Here is a 17,240-nt window from a genome sequence, read left to right as displayed (position 1 = left end):
ACAGAGGATGAATTAAAGTTTCAAAAGTGACTCAGAATTCTGTCTAACTTTTGGGGCTTGGACTTGTAGGCTTGATAGGGTTTTCTTTGTTTTCTGGTGGAATTATCTGTATGTAATAGCTTGTTGTCCTTGGTGTGCAAGAGCACTGGAAGATGAATAGACATGTGCTATAAGTGGTTTTCATTAATAGCTGCTCTATACAGATATGTGCTTGGGATTGTAGGTCTTGGATTCCTTTATAGGGCCAGGAACTTGCTGTGCTGAAGTGGCTATGTATTATTCTGCTTGTCCCTCCTGAACCTTGCCCAAGCCTTTTGCCTGGCTATTCCTTGTTCCCTGATCCAAGATTTTTATCTAGCTCTCCTGTTCCCAGGCGCTCTCGTGCTTTTTGTCCCAGTTTTCAATTCTTTGTCCCCATCTTTGTCCAGTCAGTTGATCCACCTTCTTGTCAGATATTTTTTTTCTTCCCGTCAGTAAATCTTAGTGACGGTATTTTTTCCAGCAGTGTCTAGATGCTGTATGCTGTCTTTCCCTTCAGTCACATCAGACTGGTGAGCAACAGTGGGCTGGGGACAGGTTGTAGGGGAGCATTTTGCTGCATTTGACTCAAATAGCTTTTCCCTCTGTATGGTCTTAATTTCAACAGGTAACATTGACAGCAGAGAGGACGCTTTGTCCAGCCATGAGTTACACAGTGAAAGGAAAGAAGGAAAGTCTTGATTTGTCATTTGTGCTAAAGAATGATCCATCTACGATGCAGATACCACAGTCACCTCTTAGGTGGCACTAGTTTTGGAGCTTAAGTATGCTCAGTGTCAGTGGATTTGTCTACAGACTTAGGTGTTAAAATCACAGTTTCCTTTATGTAATTAAAAAACAAAAAAGAAGAAAACACCACTGTGCACTATTAAGTCGGTCATCTTTCAGTAAAATAGACTTTGCTGTTTGTGGCTAAAGTTTCTGGTTTAAAATAAAATTGGCCTATGAAGAGCTCGCATTCCTTGCTGAAAGCTATGCAGATACTGGGTTTTGAAGTTCTTAGCTCTGTCTTTGAAGACAGAAGTGCCTTAAAGTTTTGAGGCTTGTGACTCTGGCACCTAATGGATGTTTTGCTCAACTTCCCACAAAAAATTAAATGCATTGACTTTATTATGAGAATGATACCGAAAAAACCAGTACTTCTTAAAAAACTATTATAATAAGTAAAAAGTCTGTAAGGGGAGGAAAAATGTAACGAGACATCCTTATCTTTACCCTAAACTGTGCAGGATCTTAAGTCTGGTTTGTGGTATTTCAGAGCTGTTGGTTTTCAGCTAGTGGATGTACTGTTATTTAAAATCTTTAGCAGTACATTGTCCTGACTGCTAATTTAAATTCGTTGTCTCTCATAGCTTGAGGAAATAAAAGGGAGTTTATGTTGTAAAAGAAAACTAGTAACCATATGTGCTAGTGTAGTAACCCCCTATCACCACATGGAATAAATTCTGACCAGGAAGAATTCTGAGACTCTTCCCTACTGTGTATACATACATCTGAGAAGTCTCTGAGGGAATCTGTCTGTGTGCATCCTGTCAGATTGTGTAGGACCTTCTGCTCAACATGAAAATACCATTTTCTGTTCCATATCAACTCTGCAGCTAAGAATAATGTAGGTTTCTTTTCTTTCTTGTTAGCTGCCCTGAAGAAGAGGACTTACACTGTTTTTATGTACCTTCATGACTCTAACTGGTGTGTTAATATTTAACATACTGATATCAATAGAGCAAAGAAATAAAGAAGTTGTCTAAATTGGTTTTTCTGTTGTGTTAGCATTTGCTATGATTGTTTTATTCTGAGATATTACCAAAATGGTTCATCTGGATTTAACATCTTTCCATAATACTCAGTATTTTCTGTATTCAGCTATACTCTTAGAAGTATAAGAATGCCTGTATGTACTATATTTGTGTGTATTGTATGTTTGTAAATCTGAAGAATATTATTATGGCTTTTAATGAGAAAGTGAAGAATGTACTAGAACGACCTCTCTAAAAATATACAGAAAGGAAAAAACAAACTAGTAAATAGATTTAGTAACTGCTTTCCCAAGGTTATGTAGTCCAAGTAAGAAATAGTGTAAATAAGACAAATTATTTTCATGGTTTTGTATAATGGAATCCGCTAATTAAAGATCTATTCTGTAAAGCCTGCTGGGATTGATAGCAAAGATCCTTGTTTTCTTTAGGAGACGCGTTCAAGGTCTTAAAGACACTGGAAAAACTGCATTTGTTTCTCTTTCTCCTATGATACCCACACATATAATGGAACATATAACAACTTTTAGTTTCAAAAACATCTAATTTCTTTGTTGTGCTGTGGTAGCAAGTTTTTATGAACTTTTTCATTTTGATAACTGATGTTACCTAGTTGTGAATCTCTGAAGTTAGACTTCCCAATGAAGTATTTTCTTGAAATGTTGATACCATTATAGATTAAAAATAAATTATAATTGAATTAATTAGTCTATGGCTGAAAAATGACCTAGAATATATTGTGGAGAATGATTGGGTTTGGGTTTTGGATTTTTTTTGTGTGTGTGTGATCACCATAAACACTTTTTCCTTGCTATTTCTACTCTTACAAGGTTAGAAACCACTGTTTTTCCCCAGTACTTTTTTGTGATGTTGAGATAGAATGTATATCTGCATGCCACATTTCATTTTAAATAAGCATTGCCCATTTTAAATGGGAGCAGATTGGGAATAATTGAGGAATAAATTGTATTTTGGCAAGTAGAGAGCTACTCCTATTAAGTATCGCCTTATTGTTGAAAAAAAGCACAACTGCAACCTCTGAACCGTATTTTGGTAGCACGTTTCCCCATACAAGTGCCACCTCAGCTTGTGACCTTCCATTACCTTCTTCCTACTTTTTCTGCCCCCAGTTCCATCTTGAGGGGATAACTCACTGTTTTTTGCCCAGTCTCTTGAACGTATCCCTGCATGTGTAGGGGCCAGTTGTGGTTCTGGTTGACTGAAAGGCTTAAACCTATGCCATGCTTCAATCTAGTGGTGAGCAACAGAGAAGAAAACGGAGGATTCTGGTAGAAGCGATCAGTGTCATAAACTCAGTTTTCTGTTATGCTGTCTCCTGAGAAGGAAAAAAACACCATTTCAGCTGCTTCCTTGAGCCCTGTTGGTCTTTTTGAACTTTGCTGCCTGAAAAGGGCTGGGCAGAGAGACCAAGAAAGCTGATTAAAAATAAGTAAATAGAAATTACAATACAGATTAGAATTTATGCATAAGAATAGAAAGGTACACCAGACAAGCATTGTAAGTTATCAGGTGCTAATCCTACTATGGATATCCAGCGTTTTGGAAACGTACTGTGCAACTTGGGTCTTCAGTATCATCACTGCTTTGACAGGATTGTTGTAGTTTCGAAAGAAACTGGTTATTTGGAGTACCATAATTTTATGTTTACTTTTGAGCTTTTTCAAAGGGAAAGGATTATTAGAATTTGGCAAATGCTTTCTGAGAATTAAGGTGTTTTAAGATATGCTGTTTCTAGAAGTGTCTAAAAACTTCTTTTTTATCTGTAGGCTTGGATTAAAGCATTAGTATAATTTAAAGAGCTGTTATGAATATTACCTGCTTTTTATTGGTATGTGCATGAAAGGTGGTGTTGGTATTTGGAGTCTAATAATCATGAGATATTGATGAGGGAGCATAGAACTGCAGATTTCGCTGAGGTTTCATTCTTTAACATTATAATTATTATTTGTTCTTAGAAGTTGGGCATAGCAGTATGTGGATTTCAACTGATGCTGCAACATCTGTTCTTGAGCCTCTAAAAGTAGTATGGGCCAAATGCAGTGGATATCCCTCTTACCCAGCTCTGGTAAGTACACAGCTTCCTGTCAGTACGCTAGTGATGGTGTTTCTGGTCTGAAAATATTGGTGCATGAACTTAAGGTAATTGACAAATTCCCCTTCACATTGAATAAAGGTGGATTATTCTGCCCTCTTTACCATGCATCCAGTTTTCAAAACTATTGCAATATCAGATGTTGAGTCAATAATCCGTACTACCCTACCCATCTTTTGAGATGTGCAATACCTGTTGTTGTGGTTTAACCCCAGCTGGCAACTAAGAACTATGCAGCTGCTCACTCGCTCCCCCCAGTGGGAGGGGGAAGAGAATCAGAAGAGTGAAAATGAGAAAACTTGTGGGTCAAGATAGACAGTTTAACAGGTAAAGCAAAAGCCACACACGCAAGCAAAGCAGAACAAGGAATTCACTCACCACTTCCCATCAGCAGACAGGTGTTCAGCCATCTCCAGGAAAGCAGGGCTCCATGACACATAACGGTTACTTGGGGAGACGAACACCATCACTCTGAACGCTCCCCTCTTCCTTCTTCCCCCAGCTTTATATGCTGAGCATGATGTCAATATGGTATGGAATATCTCTTTGGTCAGTTGGGGTCAGCTGTCCCGGCTGTGTCCCCTCCGAACTCCTTGTGCACCCCCAGCCTACTTGCTGGTGGGCTGGTATGAGAGGCAGAAAAGGCCTTGACTTTGCAGGGAGAACATTGTTGATAAAGTGTTTGCCTTCAGGCATTTGGGGTTATAGAAATAGTTCATACACTACGTCTTGATTTATATAATAGGCTGGACAATCATGTCTGTTTTAATATGTGTGTGCTCAGCACATCAGGAAATGTAATCATACAGAGTCAGGTGAAAACAAGTGCCCTCAGTGGGCGACTCGAACACTCTTGGGTCAGATGCTGAAAATTTGATGATTTGATTGTCTCTTGAATGGTGTTAGCACTTTAGTGTTAGATTTAAGCTGATCATGACCAAAGGGCTACTTTTCTACCCGCTCCTTTGTGTCTGCACTGGTGTTTCTCTGAGTGTGTGATGAGTTGATTGAGGAATTAAACCTCAGTCAAGAGAAGAAAGTTGTTCTCCTGATTTCTACAAACTCCGCACAGTGTTAGCTTTCTGTTGATTTACTTCCCATAACCAGTTTACTGTGGATTAAGATTGGTGCCAGTGTGGATGCTAGAAAAACAACAGGAGTTTGTAGGACAGGAGATGGGTGGAACAGGCATGGAGTAACATAACCCTTCTTTGGTGGAAGATGAGCACTTGATAATGCTGTGATCTGCCTACAAAGGAGCTTTCCCATTAGTTTCATGCTCCCCCCTTCCCCAACCTCTGTTTAGAAAGAATTTCTGATTGTAACTGCATGTTTTGCTGAAAAATGAGTCATTAAATCGGATATGCAAGATACTTGAAAGTAATTCCTGATTTCTTTTTTCTGTTTGGGTTTTTTGCTTGTCGAGAGGGTTATTTGCTCCAGATTTTGAATGTGGAGCTTGTATTTTGCAGAAACAAATATTTATACCTTAACATAGGTTGTTTCTCTAAGGTATCTGAAAATCAAACCCCCAAATTTGAGGTCAGTTACGGCTTTTAGAAAACTCTCCTGAAACCTGCTTGTCACTCTGCAAAATTGTACTAAGTGAAATCCAGATGTGACTTTAAGAAGAGCTGATATGGGTAAAAAACGCTCTAGAGAGAGTTTTTTCAGTTAAATCTACTGGTGTGCCTCCACTATGCCTATTCAGCTTATGTCAAGAAGTTATGTAAGTGTGTAACACAAAGCCAGTTTATATGCAGTGGCTGTTTACTTTATGATTCTTTTCCCATTAACTTTATTTGTAATACGTCCTTAAAATAAATGATGTAATTTAAAAAATAAGAACTGTCCTTTCTTCTCTTTTTGTAGATCATTGACCCCAAGATGCCTCGTGTTGCTGGCCATCACAACGGTGTTACTATACCAGTGCCACCTCTGGATGTACTGAAAATTGGAGAACAAATGCAGACCAAATCAGATGAGAAGCTATTCTTAGTACTATTTTTTGACAATAAAAGAAGTTGGTATGTTACTGAAATGTATTGTTTGATGCAGTGACTTAAAATCTTAAAAGCCTGTACCTTTAGTCTAAAAGAAAATTGAAACATTATCTTTCCATGGATATCATTCCTATGGAAATATCAACTGTAATGTTAAAATTTCATATTTGAGTCTATTCTTGGACCAAATATATCATCCCTGAAAGATACCTTTTTATGGTCAGTTTGGAAGAAAATAACATAAGTTGTTAAATAGTCTTTTGGTGTGATTTACAAGCTGGTTTCATTTGTTGACCGGATAAAATTGCTTCTTTGGCTAAACAGATTTTTTTAAAGGGTAATAATCTTCAGTATTTATCTGTATCAGCCTTCACCTCATTGCTTTCCGAATGACAACACTTCCCCTACCCCCCACCGCCACCCCCCCACCCCCCCCCCGGTCAAGTGCGTTTTCTTGAAATCTTTAACCTCTCTAGTTAAATGCTTTATTAACACTCTCATTTGAAGTTCTAGGCCCTTTCAAAATGTTTGTATGAAACTTTTTTCCTTTTTCCATTTCTTTCAGTATCAGCAATATGCTGTGTGGAGCCTGAAGGGATAATTCATGCAATAAAACATTCTTTTCCCCTTCCACTAGCTCTTTTTTTTCTCTTTTTTTTGTAGTTTTTTTGTTTGTTTAGTATTTTTGTTTGGTTGGGTGGTTTGGTTTTTTTCTTGCAGATACAGAAACATTTGATCTACCTCTCTCTTCATCAAATTATGTATTTCTTTCCTGTGTTCTTCTTAATCCCTTTCTTTTCCAGGCTTCCACACAGGTCAAGCTAGCTTTAAGTCTTTTTATATCTCAATTTTACTCTTGAATTTGCTTACACTTTCAGATACCAGTGTCTTCTTTAGCTGATTATATGTGATGTCTGGAAGTGCTGCCATTCTCCTGACTCTCTCTGTCCCAGTACACTATAGCTTAAATAACTTCTTGCCTGAAATTTAGAACTGATGTTTGCTTTTCTGTCCCCATAGATCCTTTGCATAATCACGATTCTTTGGCTTGCTTTCTCTGTTCTTCAAATCTTTTCTTAATTAATTTGTACTTTTTTATTGTCATCTTTGTTCAGTTGTACAGGATTCCATCAGATCCTGCGTTCTTCTGCCTTTGTTTGTGGAGAACATCCACATTTAAACATACTCAGTATTCTGTTTCTCATTTTTCTCTTATTGGTGTCACAAGTGTCATGCATGCTCTCCCTAGCCACTTTCTTCATAATTGCTGTGATTGCTTGTTGATCTTGGGAGTCCTCTGCAGCTTAAACCTTTCTGATTCATCGCTATATGCAGGTGGTCCTAAATCTTGAAAATACTATGCAAAGCTCTCTGTAATGGATACTCTGCACAGATGGACAGGAAAGGATAAATACTTTTCCATCACCTTTCCCCTCCTCCCTGCCATGCCCTCCAACTTTTTTTGGAAATGGTTCTTTTATCCTGATTATTTTGGCCCTCATCACTCTAACTTACTTTTGTCTCTTTTACTCCTGAATCCATATCTGTCACTTTCATTCACTTGCAGGGTATATGTCATCTTCAGTCCGTGATACCAGCTTGTCACCTATGGATTACCTTTTCAGATAGTCACATTTGTTTCTTGTCCTTTGCCACTTGCATCTGGAGAACTTGGCAAGCTTTCTGTTGAAAATACCTTCTTAAAACTTCCCTCTCATCTGTATTAAAGCTGATAATTGTTAGACTGCTGCTTGTCATGCTGATGTTACTATTCTTTACTGTTCTGTCTGTATCCTTGTACTGACTCTTTACATTTTTGTTTTGTTTCAGTGCATGTGATCAGTACAATAGGGCTGTAGTTTAGAGTGCTTTAATAAAAAATAATATTTCAAGAGACCAATTTATTCAGTTAAAATAATCTTTGAATAAAATGTTTTATGTCAGACTTTACTGTCTGATTTGAGGTTTGTTTGGCTCCAAATGAACTCCCAAACTGAAGTTTTTCAACAGAAGCATGGCTTCTGCCTTTTGCAGGGTTAGAATTACAGGCTAGAGTAACATACTTTAATAGATATTCATTAGTTTACCTGATTCTTGTTTTCTTTAACATCTGTAACATAAGAAAAGAGGATTAAGATAAACATTTATGGGAATGAAGTAAATTTACTTTGTTTTTTAATTATATATGTAAAATACTTTTCCTTTAACTAGAAGAATGGGATGTAAAGCTTTTTTCATTATCACTCCTCTATGCCCAGCAATTAATGATAATCGTGGAGCTTAAAATGGGGAAGTACTCTGAATACTGAGTTAGTGGGATTTCATACTGCGGGGTAAAAGCATACTAAGCAGAACTTCCTTGATAGTTTAGCTTTCCGCATAAAGACCAAATTTAGATACCTTAAATGTAAAGCAAAAATTCATCATCTGCAAATTCCTTGTAATAATGGAAATGAAAGAATGAAGAGAAACAATACTGTATCAAGTGAATCTTGAGCCATGTTTGCTGTCAGTTGCTGCTGCTTATTCTTAAACTAAACTGCATCAGTATTTCATGCTAATTTTTATTCAGTTGATACTTAATGATTAAGTGTCATTGAATTGGAATGTATTCTCTGTTCTGTGGAAGAGGCTTTCTTAAAATTTCATGTTCTAAAAATACTTAAGGCAAGTAAATACTATCTTAAAAGCAATTTTATCACTTTTTAAGATGGTAAAGCTGATCTGCTGTGTAAGAAACACAGTATAGCAGCCCTGACATTTCTGGACAAACTTCTTGGTTTTATTCTATATTTAACATATTTATTTCACCCTTTCTTACAGGCAGTGGCTTCCCAAATCCAAAATGGTTCCCCTTGGGATAGATGAGACCATAGACAAGTTAAAAATGATGGAAGGACGTAACTCAAGCATACGAAAAGCAGTAAGAATTGCTTTTGATCGTGCTATGAATCACCTGAGTAGAGTCCATGGAGAACCAGTCAGTGACTTCAGTGATATTGACTAACAGAGATTCTACCAAGGCGTGAAAAATACCCCACAGACTTGAACTCTACTAATGAACCTCTTTGTCTAAAAGAATGTATTGAAGATACAACCCCTTAATTGTTGATTTCAGTGGCTGAGTTCTGCAAACTTGAAATAGTTGAGCAATTCTTCTAAATCACCATTGCCATATTGATTAATGATTTTATTGTGTTGTAGTTTGGAGGATTTTCCACTAAACCTGTTAAAATGTCTTGTTCATAGTGTTCATAATTGTACATAAATGTATATTCAACACTTAACTTATTCTGATTTTAGAAGTAGTTCTTTAATTCCTCTTATAATTTTGCTGGGGAGGGAGTTGGTTTTTGTTTCCATGCGTTTTTTTTTTTTCTCCTTTCTTTCTGAGGTTAAGTTACCTAAGCACCATCTTCCAGCTTAAGGTGTTTAGTAGATATTAAAGCCTAATATCAAAATGGCATCAAATATATGTTTGCCTAAATCATATACAATATGGTGCTGCTTGTATCATTTCTTCCTTGGTCTGTAGCTTCTGAAAAAGACTTCTGAATGTTTGTGTAAATCGTTGCTCTTTGCACAAAGTACCACATATTTAAGATTGATGTAAATTTACAATTACAAATATGTATTTTAAGAAAGGAAGTTGCATTATTTTGGAGGGTACTTTGTGAGAAAGACATCAAGAAAAAAAATTATACTATGTACATCACTTGCAAATCACCAAAAACACTCCATTGTTGCCCAAAATAGCTTACGATTGTTTTTGTTTTAAACAAACCTGGCTTAAAGCCTTGCAAGCACATTATTTCTTTCAAAACCATATCCCATTTATCTCCCATTGATTTAATTTTGTTGATATGTGTGCCTCCCTGTGTTTTATTTATTGTAGAAAATGTATTAATTTGCTTTATAATGAAAAATAAAATTGACAAATATATTGATATGCATTTTTATACAGGCACATGAGAAGACAACTTGCTTTGGGAGAAAAATGTATTGGAAATTGTATAAAATAACTTGATGGTTTGTGTGTAATTTGATTTTTTTGTAACTTGTAATCTTCTGTTTCCAATGAGGGGATTTATGTAACTTTTAATTTAGAACACTTTGGTAGCAATAGAAACTTTGGATACATTTTTGTATGGTACATGTGATGTATATAGAATTAGTACTTTATTTTTATTTTTAAGAAGTAAAGCATTATGTTTGGGCAGGGGGAAGAAGGAGGGTGGGTTTCCAGAACTGCATTTTTATATTAAAATGAAAAAAAATAAAGTCAAGATATTGATTGTTGTAGCTACTTTATTCCTACCTTCACTGAGATACTGAATTTGTAACAATGAAAATGGCAAGGTATGTTTGCAATGTGATTTATAATGACTCCATTATTTATAAATGCACTGTGTTTGAACTCTTTTGCAGTGATATCTTAAATACTGTACCAAGTTATATAATATGAAACACCAAATAATGCATATGAATGCACGAAGTATTTATGCCCAGCTTTTTTATAAAGGATTAGCAAATACAGCAAAACCAATACTTTTTAAATCTTTTTTTAAAACTTCATTGAATAGCATACTTCATTGTTAAACCTGCTTGAATCTTTATTTTAAAGGGACAATTACTTTTTAAATAGTTTTTAATGTTTTTATTCTCTATTGTTTGTAATACCCCCTTAGAAGCTTGAAATAAAATTTCTTTCTCAACTGTTAATTTTGTCCTGAATTTAGCCCCTGAGATTTTGCTGTAGTGCCCATTTTCTTACTCCATGACTGACCTGTACAGAGGTGCTAGTTCAAGAACCTGACTTCTTTTCTTGCTGTGGCATGCAGTGTCATCCTTACTGCGCATTCTGCATGGTAGGTATTCTGCTTAGGCTACACTAGCTGAGACCAGTCACCTATAGTTGACTGTAATAATTACAAAGATAATTGGATAAGTTTCACAAATGATCAAGTAGATAGTTTTCTCAGTCTTGACAGTAAGCGGAGCTTTAGGGGGAGTAGTGATGGCAGGTTATCCTGCCATTGAGGTGCGCGGCTGTGGTAGAAACAACAGCCACATCAGGTAGGGAAAAAAATCCACAACCAAAAGCAAAAATTTGTTTCTTTGCCTTAAATAGGACTCGTGTGTAATGACTTGAAGGATCTGCCACATAACCATGCTCACCTTTGAAGGGAATGGAGCTTAATTTGTGCAATACTGCGGCAGTAGAATCACTTGCAGTCTTAGGACTGCCTGTTAAGAATCTTCAAAAAAAAAAAAAGTAGCCTGCATCAGATTGTGTTTCAGACTTGTTCCACTAAATATACTCAGATTTGGTGTGTGTGAAACTGGGTAATGATTTGCAGCCTCACTGGCAAGCAGAGAAAATGCTTGGTGGTTTTGTTTATTTGTTTTAGTGTCGGATCCTGGAAAGCCAAAATCGCAGTTACAGTAGGAGTAGCAAGATGATAATTTGGTACTTGTAAGATCAGAATTTTGATACCTGTAAAGTATGAAGTCCCAGTAAAAAAAAGATACAGTTGCAAAATGATTGATTAGAAGGCTTCCCAAGTTCTCAGCTGCTTCTCATGGTAGCAACATTGGAAGGGGCACAAAGAGCTTGGTTGTTTTGGTTTGGTTTGGTTTGGTTTTTTTTTCCAAAACAAGCTGAGCATTAATTTAATTATTCTGTAACATTGTTTAATCATGTCTTCAGTGAAAGCTTTAGTTTGAATTTTGCTTAGGCTTCCAAGTTTCGTTGTCTGGTGTTTCTCTTCAGAGACAGCTGCATCAGTTCTTGGAGAAGGTCACTTCGCTGCGTTGATCTTACAGGTGTCTGCACTGAAGAGAAGTCTGAGCTGGAAAACTGTACAGATTAAAAGAGGCCCATTAAGCATCCTAATGAACCACACTGTGTATTTTGATGAAACCAGCATGAGGTTTGCAGCGGTGGCCACAGCTGTTACCGTGTTCTCACACTGACGTATCGTCCAGTGGCTCTGCAGACTGGGTTAAAGTCTAAAATAATTCCTGTCTTCAGTGTGGCTTGGGTGTTTTTAAGGGATTTCATACCTATTTAGGAAAGGAAGTCCAGACTCCCTAAACAGCTTTATTTCCAAATTCTAGGGCCTAACCGGGTACAGTAGTCAGATGAATACGTGCATATCAAAGTGTGCTTCACTACATTTTAGACCAAGTTCTATGACACATTAATAACTGTAACATTGTAATAGAGTGGAAATCAGTATTTTAGTGGAGGGGGGGACAAAAAGGGAACACCACATTGTATCTTACTGATTTCTTGGGGAGCATGAGAACAGTAAATACAGGGTGTAGATCTGCGTATTCACTACTCCATTCTGGTACGGTCATTTCCTGCTAATAGTGTGAGAATCCTGGATCAGAAGCTGAAACTGAGTTAAAATTTGTTTTCTCTTGTATTAAAATGTGAGAAATCATGTTATAAATATTTAGGGAAAAAATGTGGATAGAGAATGACCTTTTTTTAAAGAAAACAGTTTGTTACCAAACTTTGTGATTTTTTTTTTTTAATGTTTGTTGATGGTGATTTTGTATTTTTTACACTAGAGGGAGCAATACACACAGACCATCATTCACAATATTTTCAAAATGCTATTGAAACTTTTTACTGGTAAACAGTCTTTTCTGCTTCTAGTATTTGTAGTCCATCAAAACTAGTTTTCTCCAATGTTCTTGCTGCAAGTGGGCTGCTTTGGGAATGCTTATTTTTATCTGTAGAGCTAGCACATAAAACGACAACTCTGGATTTTCTGGTTCTCTTTGTGTCTAATTGCTAGTGACAGGCGAGTTACTTTTTACACTTTTATGTAGCTGTTGGTTTTCTTTTCACAGGTGTACTTCTAGGGGTGCGTTCTATAGCATTATAAACAGAAAAGTACTCAGAGCTAGTAACACAGTGCAAGAAAAACACACGCAGCAACCCCCAACAAAAATACTCCAGTTTGGAGATGAGACAATTGCTCTGTCCTGCAGGCTGGTGAAGGAAGGTTGTCTTGGAGATGTTCACAGGGGATGGAAATAAACTTAGCTCTGAGGTGTGATTGTGTGGGTACAGGTGGTTATCTGCAGAAAGAAAACACATTCTTTTTGCCAAGTCTGTACCACAAATAGAGCAGTGAAATGTAAATGGAGGAAGCATTCACTGCCTGCATTCTGCTTAACACCTTTTGGTTTTCTTGTTTACGTTTTTGTGTAACAACTTTCAGTTATGCTGACTTACCTGGTTTATCAGTTCTTCCATGAGAGACTTATTTCCTCTAAAACTTCTCTTATATGGTAGAAAAAAGAGTAAATTCAAGCTAATGCAAGTTTATAAAGTTGAAAATATTCTTCTGGAATAGCATGAAATTGATAAGAATTGGTATTTGATGGGGGGGCTATAAATTTATTTTTATCTGCCTACTTCATTCAGCAATTTTCATCATGAGCTCATGAAGGACTTTGGGGCTTTCTAAAGAACGGGAGAAGTGCTGAAGGAGTGCCCTCATTTAAAAAGGGGGATTTGGAGAATTGTCCACCAGCGTTGCTGAAGATAAAGCCACTGCAAGGACATGGTGAGAGAAGCAATGGTGGCTGGGTTTTGGTGGAAAGGTAACAGCTGAGAGGTGGGCAGAGAGAGGGCAAAAGTACTTTCCTACTTAGATAGAAACTATGTGGATTTATAAGTAGTTAAAGGATATGGAGAACTTAAATATTTTTGAATTAACTAAAAATTATTACTTGTGTAGGGTAGGATAACAGTCCTAATGGTGGGTAAAAGGAGAGGAAATAGTTGGAATTATGCTTGACCTCACCAATGCTTTTGATGTTCTTAATCATATTTTCTTAGGCAAACAAGAAAAATATCACCTAGAACAAACAGGATTTTCAAAAACTGCCAACAGTTCACAAAGTAATTGTCAATGGTTTGATGTGAAACTGGGGGAACACTTTCAATAGTCTGCCTTTTGGGTCTGCACATCTCTAGTGAGCAGTATTGAATACTTTCATGCCAAATAGCACTGCAAAACTCTGAAACGCTTGTCTAGATTTTTTGTGTGTGTATCTACATCTGTGTTTTGAATGAGCTTTTATTTTGCTTTAGTAGTTCTTTGGCTCATACTTTGCTTCCTACTTGGTGTGACTTTCCTATTTATGACGTGTATGTCCCAGAATTAGTTTCTTTACAGACTGACATGCAGACTTCACTGAACTAGCCATAAAATGTCATGCTCGAATGCAAGTAGGGTTTTTTTTTCCCCAGCACAGAGGGAACTTGGAATTAAAGAGATGTTATTTGTCAAAATGAGGACAAGATGATGCATTTGGGTAGCAGTTCCTTTAGAATGTAAAGACAAGACCTGTTGTGTTGTTGGTTTGGGTTTGGGTTTTTTGTTGTTTTTTTTTTTTCTTTTCAGTGGAAATTGCTGCCTGTGCACAAGGAAAATGACTCTTACAAGATAAACAGAAAGCAAGCAAAACTACAGTCAGGTGGAACATGATCTTAACTGGGAATCTAAATTTTATGCCCTTTCTGTAACTGCCATATTTATGATGGTAAAACTGAGTAGTCCTTAATTCGTGCATTTTAGAAGAAAAGTGAAATTGAAGTTACTCCTCCACACTTCTGCCAGATGATGATCATGGGGAGAATGTATACAAGATGCTGATAAGACACTGATGAACCATGAAGATCAATTTTTCAGATCAACTTCATCAAATAATTTGAACCAAGCTAATCCAATTTGCTGCATAATTGTCTGCTGCTTTCCACAGATGTTTATTTCTTCTGAAAATGTCTAATACAGTACTTGTCAGCAGGTGTTTCCAGCTGATCAAAATATGGGTCTTGGTTGCATTGTTGATGATATTAGAAAATAGTGCTTTTAATGAAAACGTTACTCTAAAAGGGCATTTCAGCAGTGTAGAAAAAAGGCTCTTTGTAGTGTCTGACTGGAAGAAGAAATGTACATATACATTTTGTGTTGTATTCTTGAAACTCACAAGTTGGTATATTTTTGTCCTGAGGGTCCATTTACTCCCTTTTCAATCAAAGATCATTAAACTGACTTACTTTATAAGATCTCTTAAAATTCCTGTATTTATCTTGAGTGTGATTTATTACTAGTTACTTGTTTTTAAATATTTCAACTGCCATAAAAGTGTTGAAGTGTATGTAAATAAATTACAGTCTTAACTATAAGACATTTACAGTCTTTGGTACTAAGTAGGATCAGCAGCCCGGTGCGTGGCTTCCTGTACACAACAGGTTTCACCCAAATTCTTTGCTGGTTCTTTTGGGGAGAAGAGTAATACTTTCATCCAAGAGAACGCATAAAGGCATCTCTTAAGTGAACCCATCCCAGACTTCTTCATTCTTCTTAAGATCTTCCTCAGCTGGCAAATTAATCTAGGTGAGAATAGGCTCCTTCTCAAAATCTCCTAAGCCTAATGTTGTATTTCATAGCTCCAGGTTGTCGACAGGCAGCGCTGCTGAGCCTTTACCTCTTGTCACTTTGTATGCCACCATAGATATTCTTACTGTTACGAAGGCTTTCTTAAAATCTTCTGCTGACCATCAGATTTACAAATCATGCCCATGATAATTGCTATTCAATCCACTTTTCTGACTCTGGGAAGTGAGCAATGTAAAGTAAGGAAAGGTAAATTTGAGGCACCTGGTATAGAGTAGATACACTGACAATGTTTCACTTTTGGCCTTTGACACAGGGTAGATCTGGCAGTGAAGGATGGACCCCTGTAAACTGGATTTAAATTCCTGGATAGTACTTTGCACAAGATTAGTCCTGTTTCTTGGAGCTGGGGTTTTTGACTCTGAGGGTTTCAGATATGATAAGTGGAGGATTGTGTCAAACTGCTAAAAACATGGTAGATGCCCACAGAACAGTTGAGGTTGGAAGGGACCTCTGGAGTTCATCTGGTCCAACGCCACTGCTCAGGAAGGGCCACTTAAAGCAGGTTGTCCAGGACCATGTCCGGACAACTTCTGAATATCTACAAGGGTGGAGACCGCCCAAGCTCCCTGGGCAACCCGTTCCAGTGCTCCATCACCCTCAGAGTGAAGATGTTTTTTCTCATGTACAAATGGAACTTCTTGTGTTCCAGTTTGTGCCCGTTGCCCCTTGTCCTGTCACTGGGCACCACTGAAAAGGGTCTGGCCCCTTCCTCTTGACATCCACCCTTTAGATATTTATAAGTGTTGATAAAGATCCCCTCTCAGTCTTCTCTTCTCCAGGCTAAACAGACTCAGCTCTCTCAGCCTTTCCTCATCAGAGAGATGCTCCAGTCCCCTCATCATCCTCACAGCCCTCCCCTGGACTCTCTCCAGTAGTTCCCTGTCTTTCTTGAACTGGGGAGCCCAGAACTGGACACAGAACTCCAGATGTGGCCTCACCAGGGCAGAGTAGAGGGGGAGGATAACCTCCCTCGACCTGCTGGCCACACTCTTCTTAATGCACCCCAGGATACCATGGGCCTCCTTCCTGAAGATCGTCTCATTTTTCAGTGTGCAAAGTTCACAAAATTTTGTAACACTTTAGTTTAAATTCTGCAGCATCTTGGGGAGGGTACAAAGTTATGAGGAAACCAATCATGTCTTCCGTTGTTTTCTTAACTCATGTAAAAAAATAATTAAAGATTATGATGGTGTTCCTAAAGTCCTGCTGCTTAAAGTTTTCTCTTATGCACATTTGTATGTACCATTTTATAATGAAAATAATTGAGATAGATAATATCATTTTATGTTGCAAAACAAAGTTCATTTGAAAAAAAAAAAAAGGGGAGGGGGCAGCTTTATATACCACAAGTTTTTCTTTTACAATAATTCTGATGTTTAATGCTGCCATCAAAATCTGTTCTTCCTCAGCTGTTTCACTGAAAATGAGTACTGTAACAGCAGACCAATACATGTTAGGAAGCATGAAAATGAAGAAAATCACAAGGTGTTATGCAGAAGAGAGCAGACATCCTGGGGTTTGGACAATGTGATTCATGCAGTGTGTTAACGCATGGGCAAGGAAAGAAAAGCTTTCCACAATGGATTTGACACGTGGCCATTGAAGCAGCAGGGTAGAGGCAACCGGCCTTAAAATTTAATGGGGCAAATCAATGAAAAAGGTAGCTTAATAATTTTGTGACAGGTACTATGCAACTCAGTTGTTTGCAATAACAGGTGATTGCCTTCGATGGCCCAGAAGGTCTCTCCAACGCTGTGTTCTTACTTCCTAATTGTTAGGCTGTCCCATGACAGGTAAATATGATTTAGTTTTGGCTTTTTAGCTAATTTTCCTAACTCTA

At 37.4% G+C, this 17,240-nt stretch overlaps 1 protein-coding gene across 2 annotated transcripts in view; it reads left to right on the top strand.

The window, feature by feature from the left end:
• The window catches only part of BRD1 (bromodomain containing 1), a 64,845-nt gene extending 54,648 nt beyond the window's left edge, over positions 1–10,197 (top strand). For both annotated transcript variants that reach the window (XM_054826676.1, XM_054826685.1), the window contains exons 11-13: positions 3,770–3,879; positions 5,779–5,933; positions 8,733–10,197. In XM_054826676.1, the coding sequence (XP_054682651.1) occupies positions 3,770–3,879; positions 5,779–5,933; positions 8,733–8,916 (449 nt within the window). In that variant the 3' untranslated portion in view covers positions 8,917–10,197. The remainder of the gene's footprint in view (positions 1–3,769; positions 3,880–5,778; positions 5,934–8,732) is intronic.
• Positions 10,198–17,240: the final 7,043 nt, after the last annotated feature.

This window comes from Grus americana, chromosome 1, assembly GCF_028858705.1.
Source record: "Grus americana isolate bGruAme1 chromosome 1, bGruAme1.mat, whole genome shotgun sequence".
Lineage (NCBI taxonomy): Eukaryota > Metazoa > Chordata > Aves > Gruiformes > Gruidae > Grus > Grus americana.
This window is presented reverse-complemented; position numbering and strand designations above follow the sequence as displayed.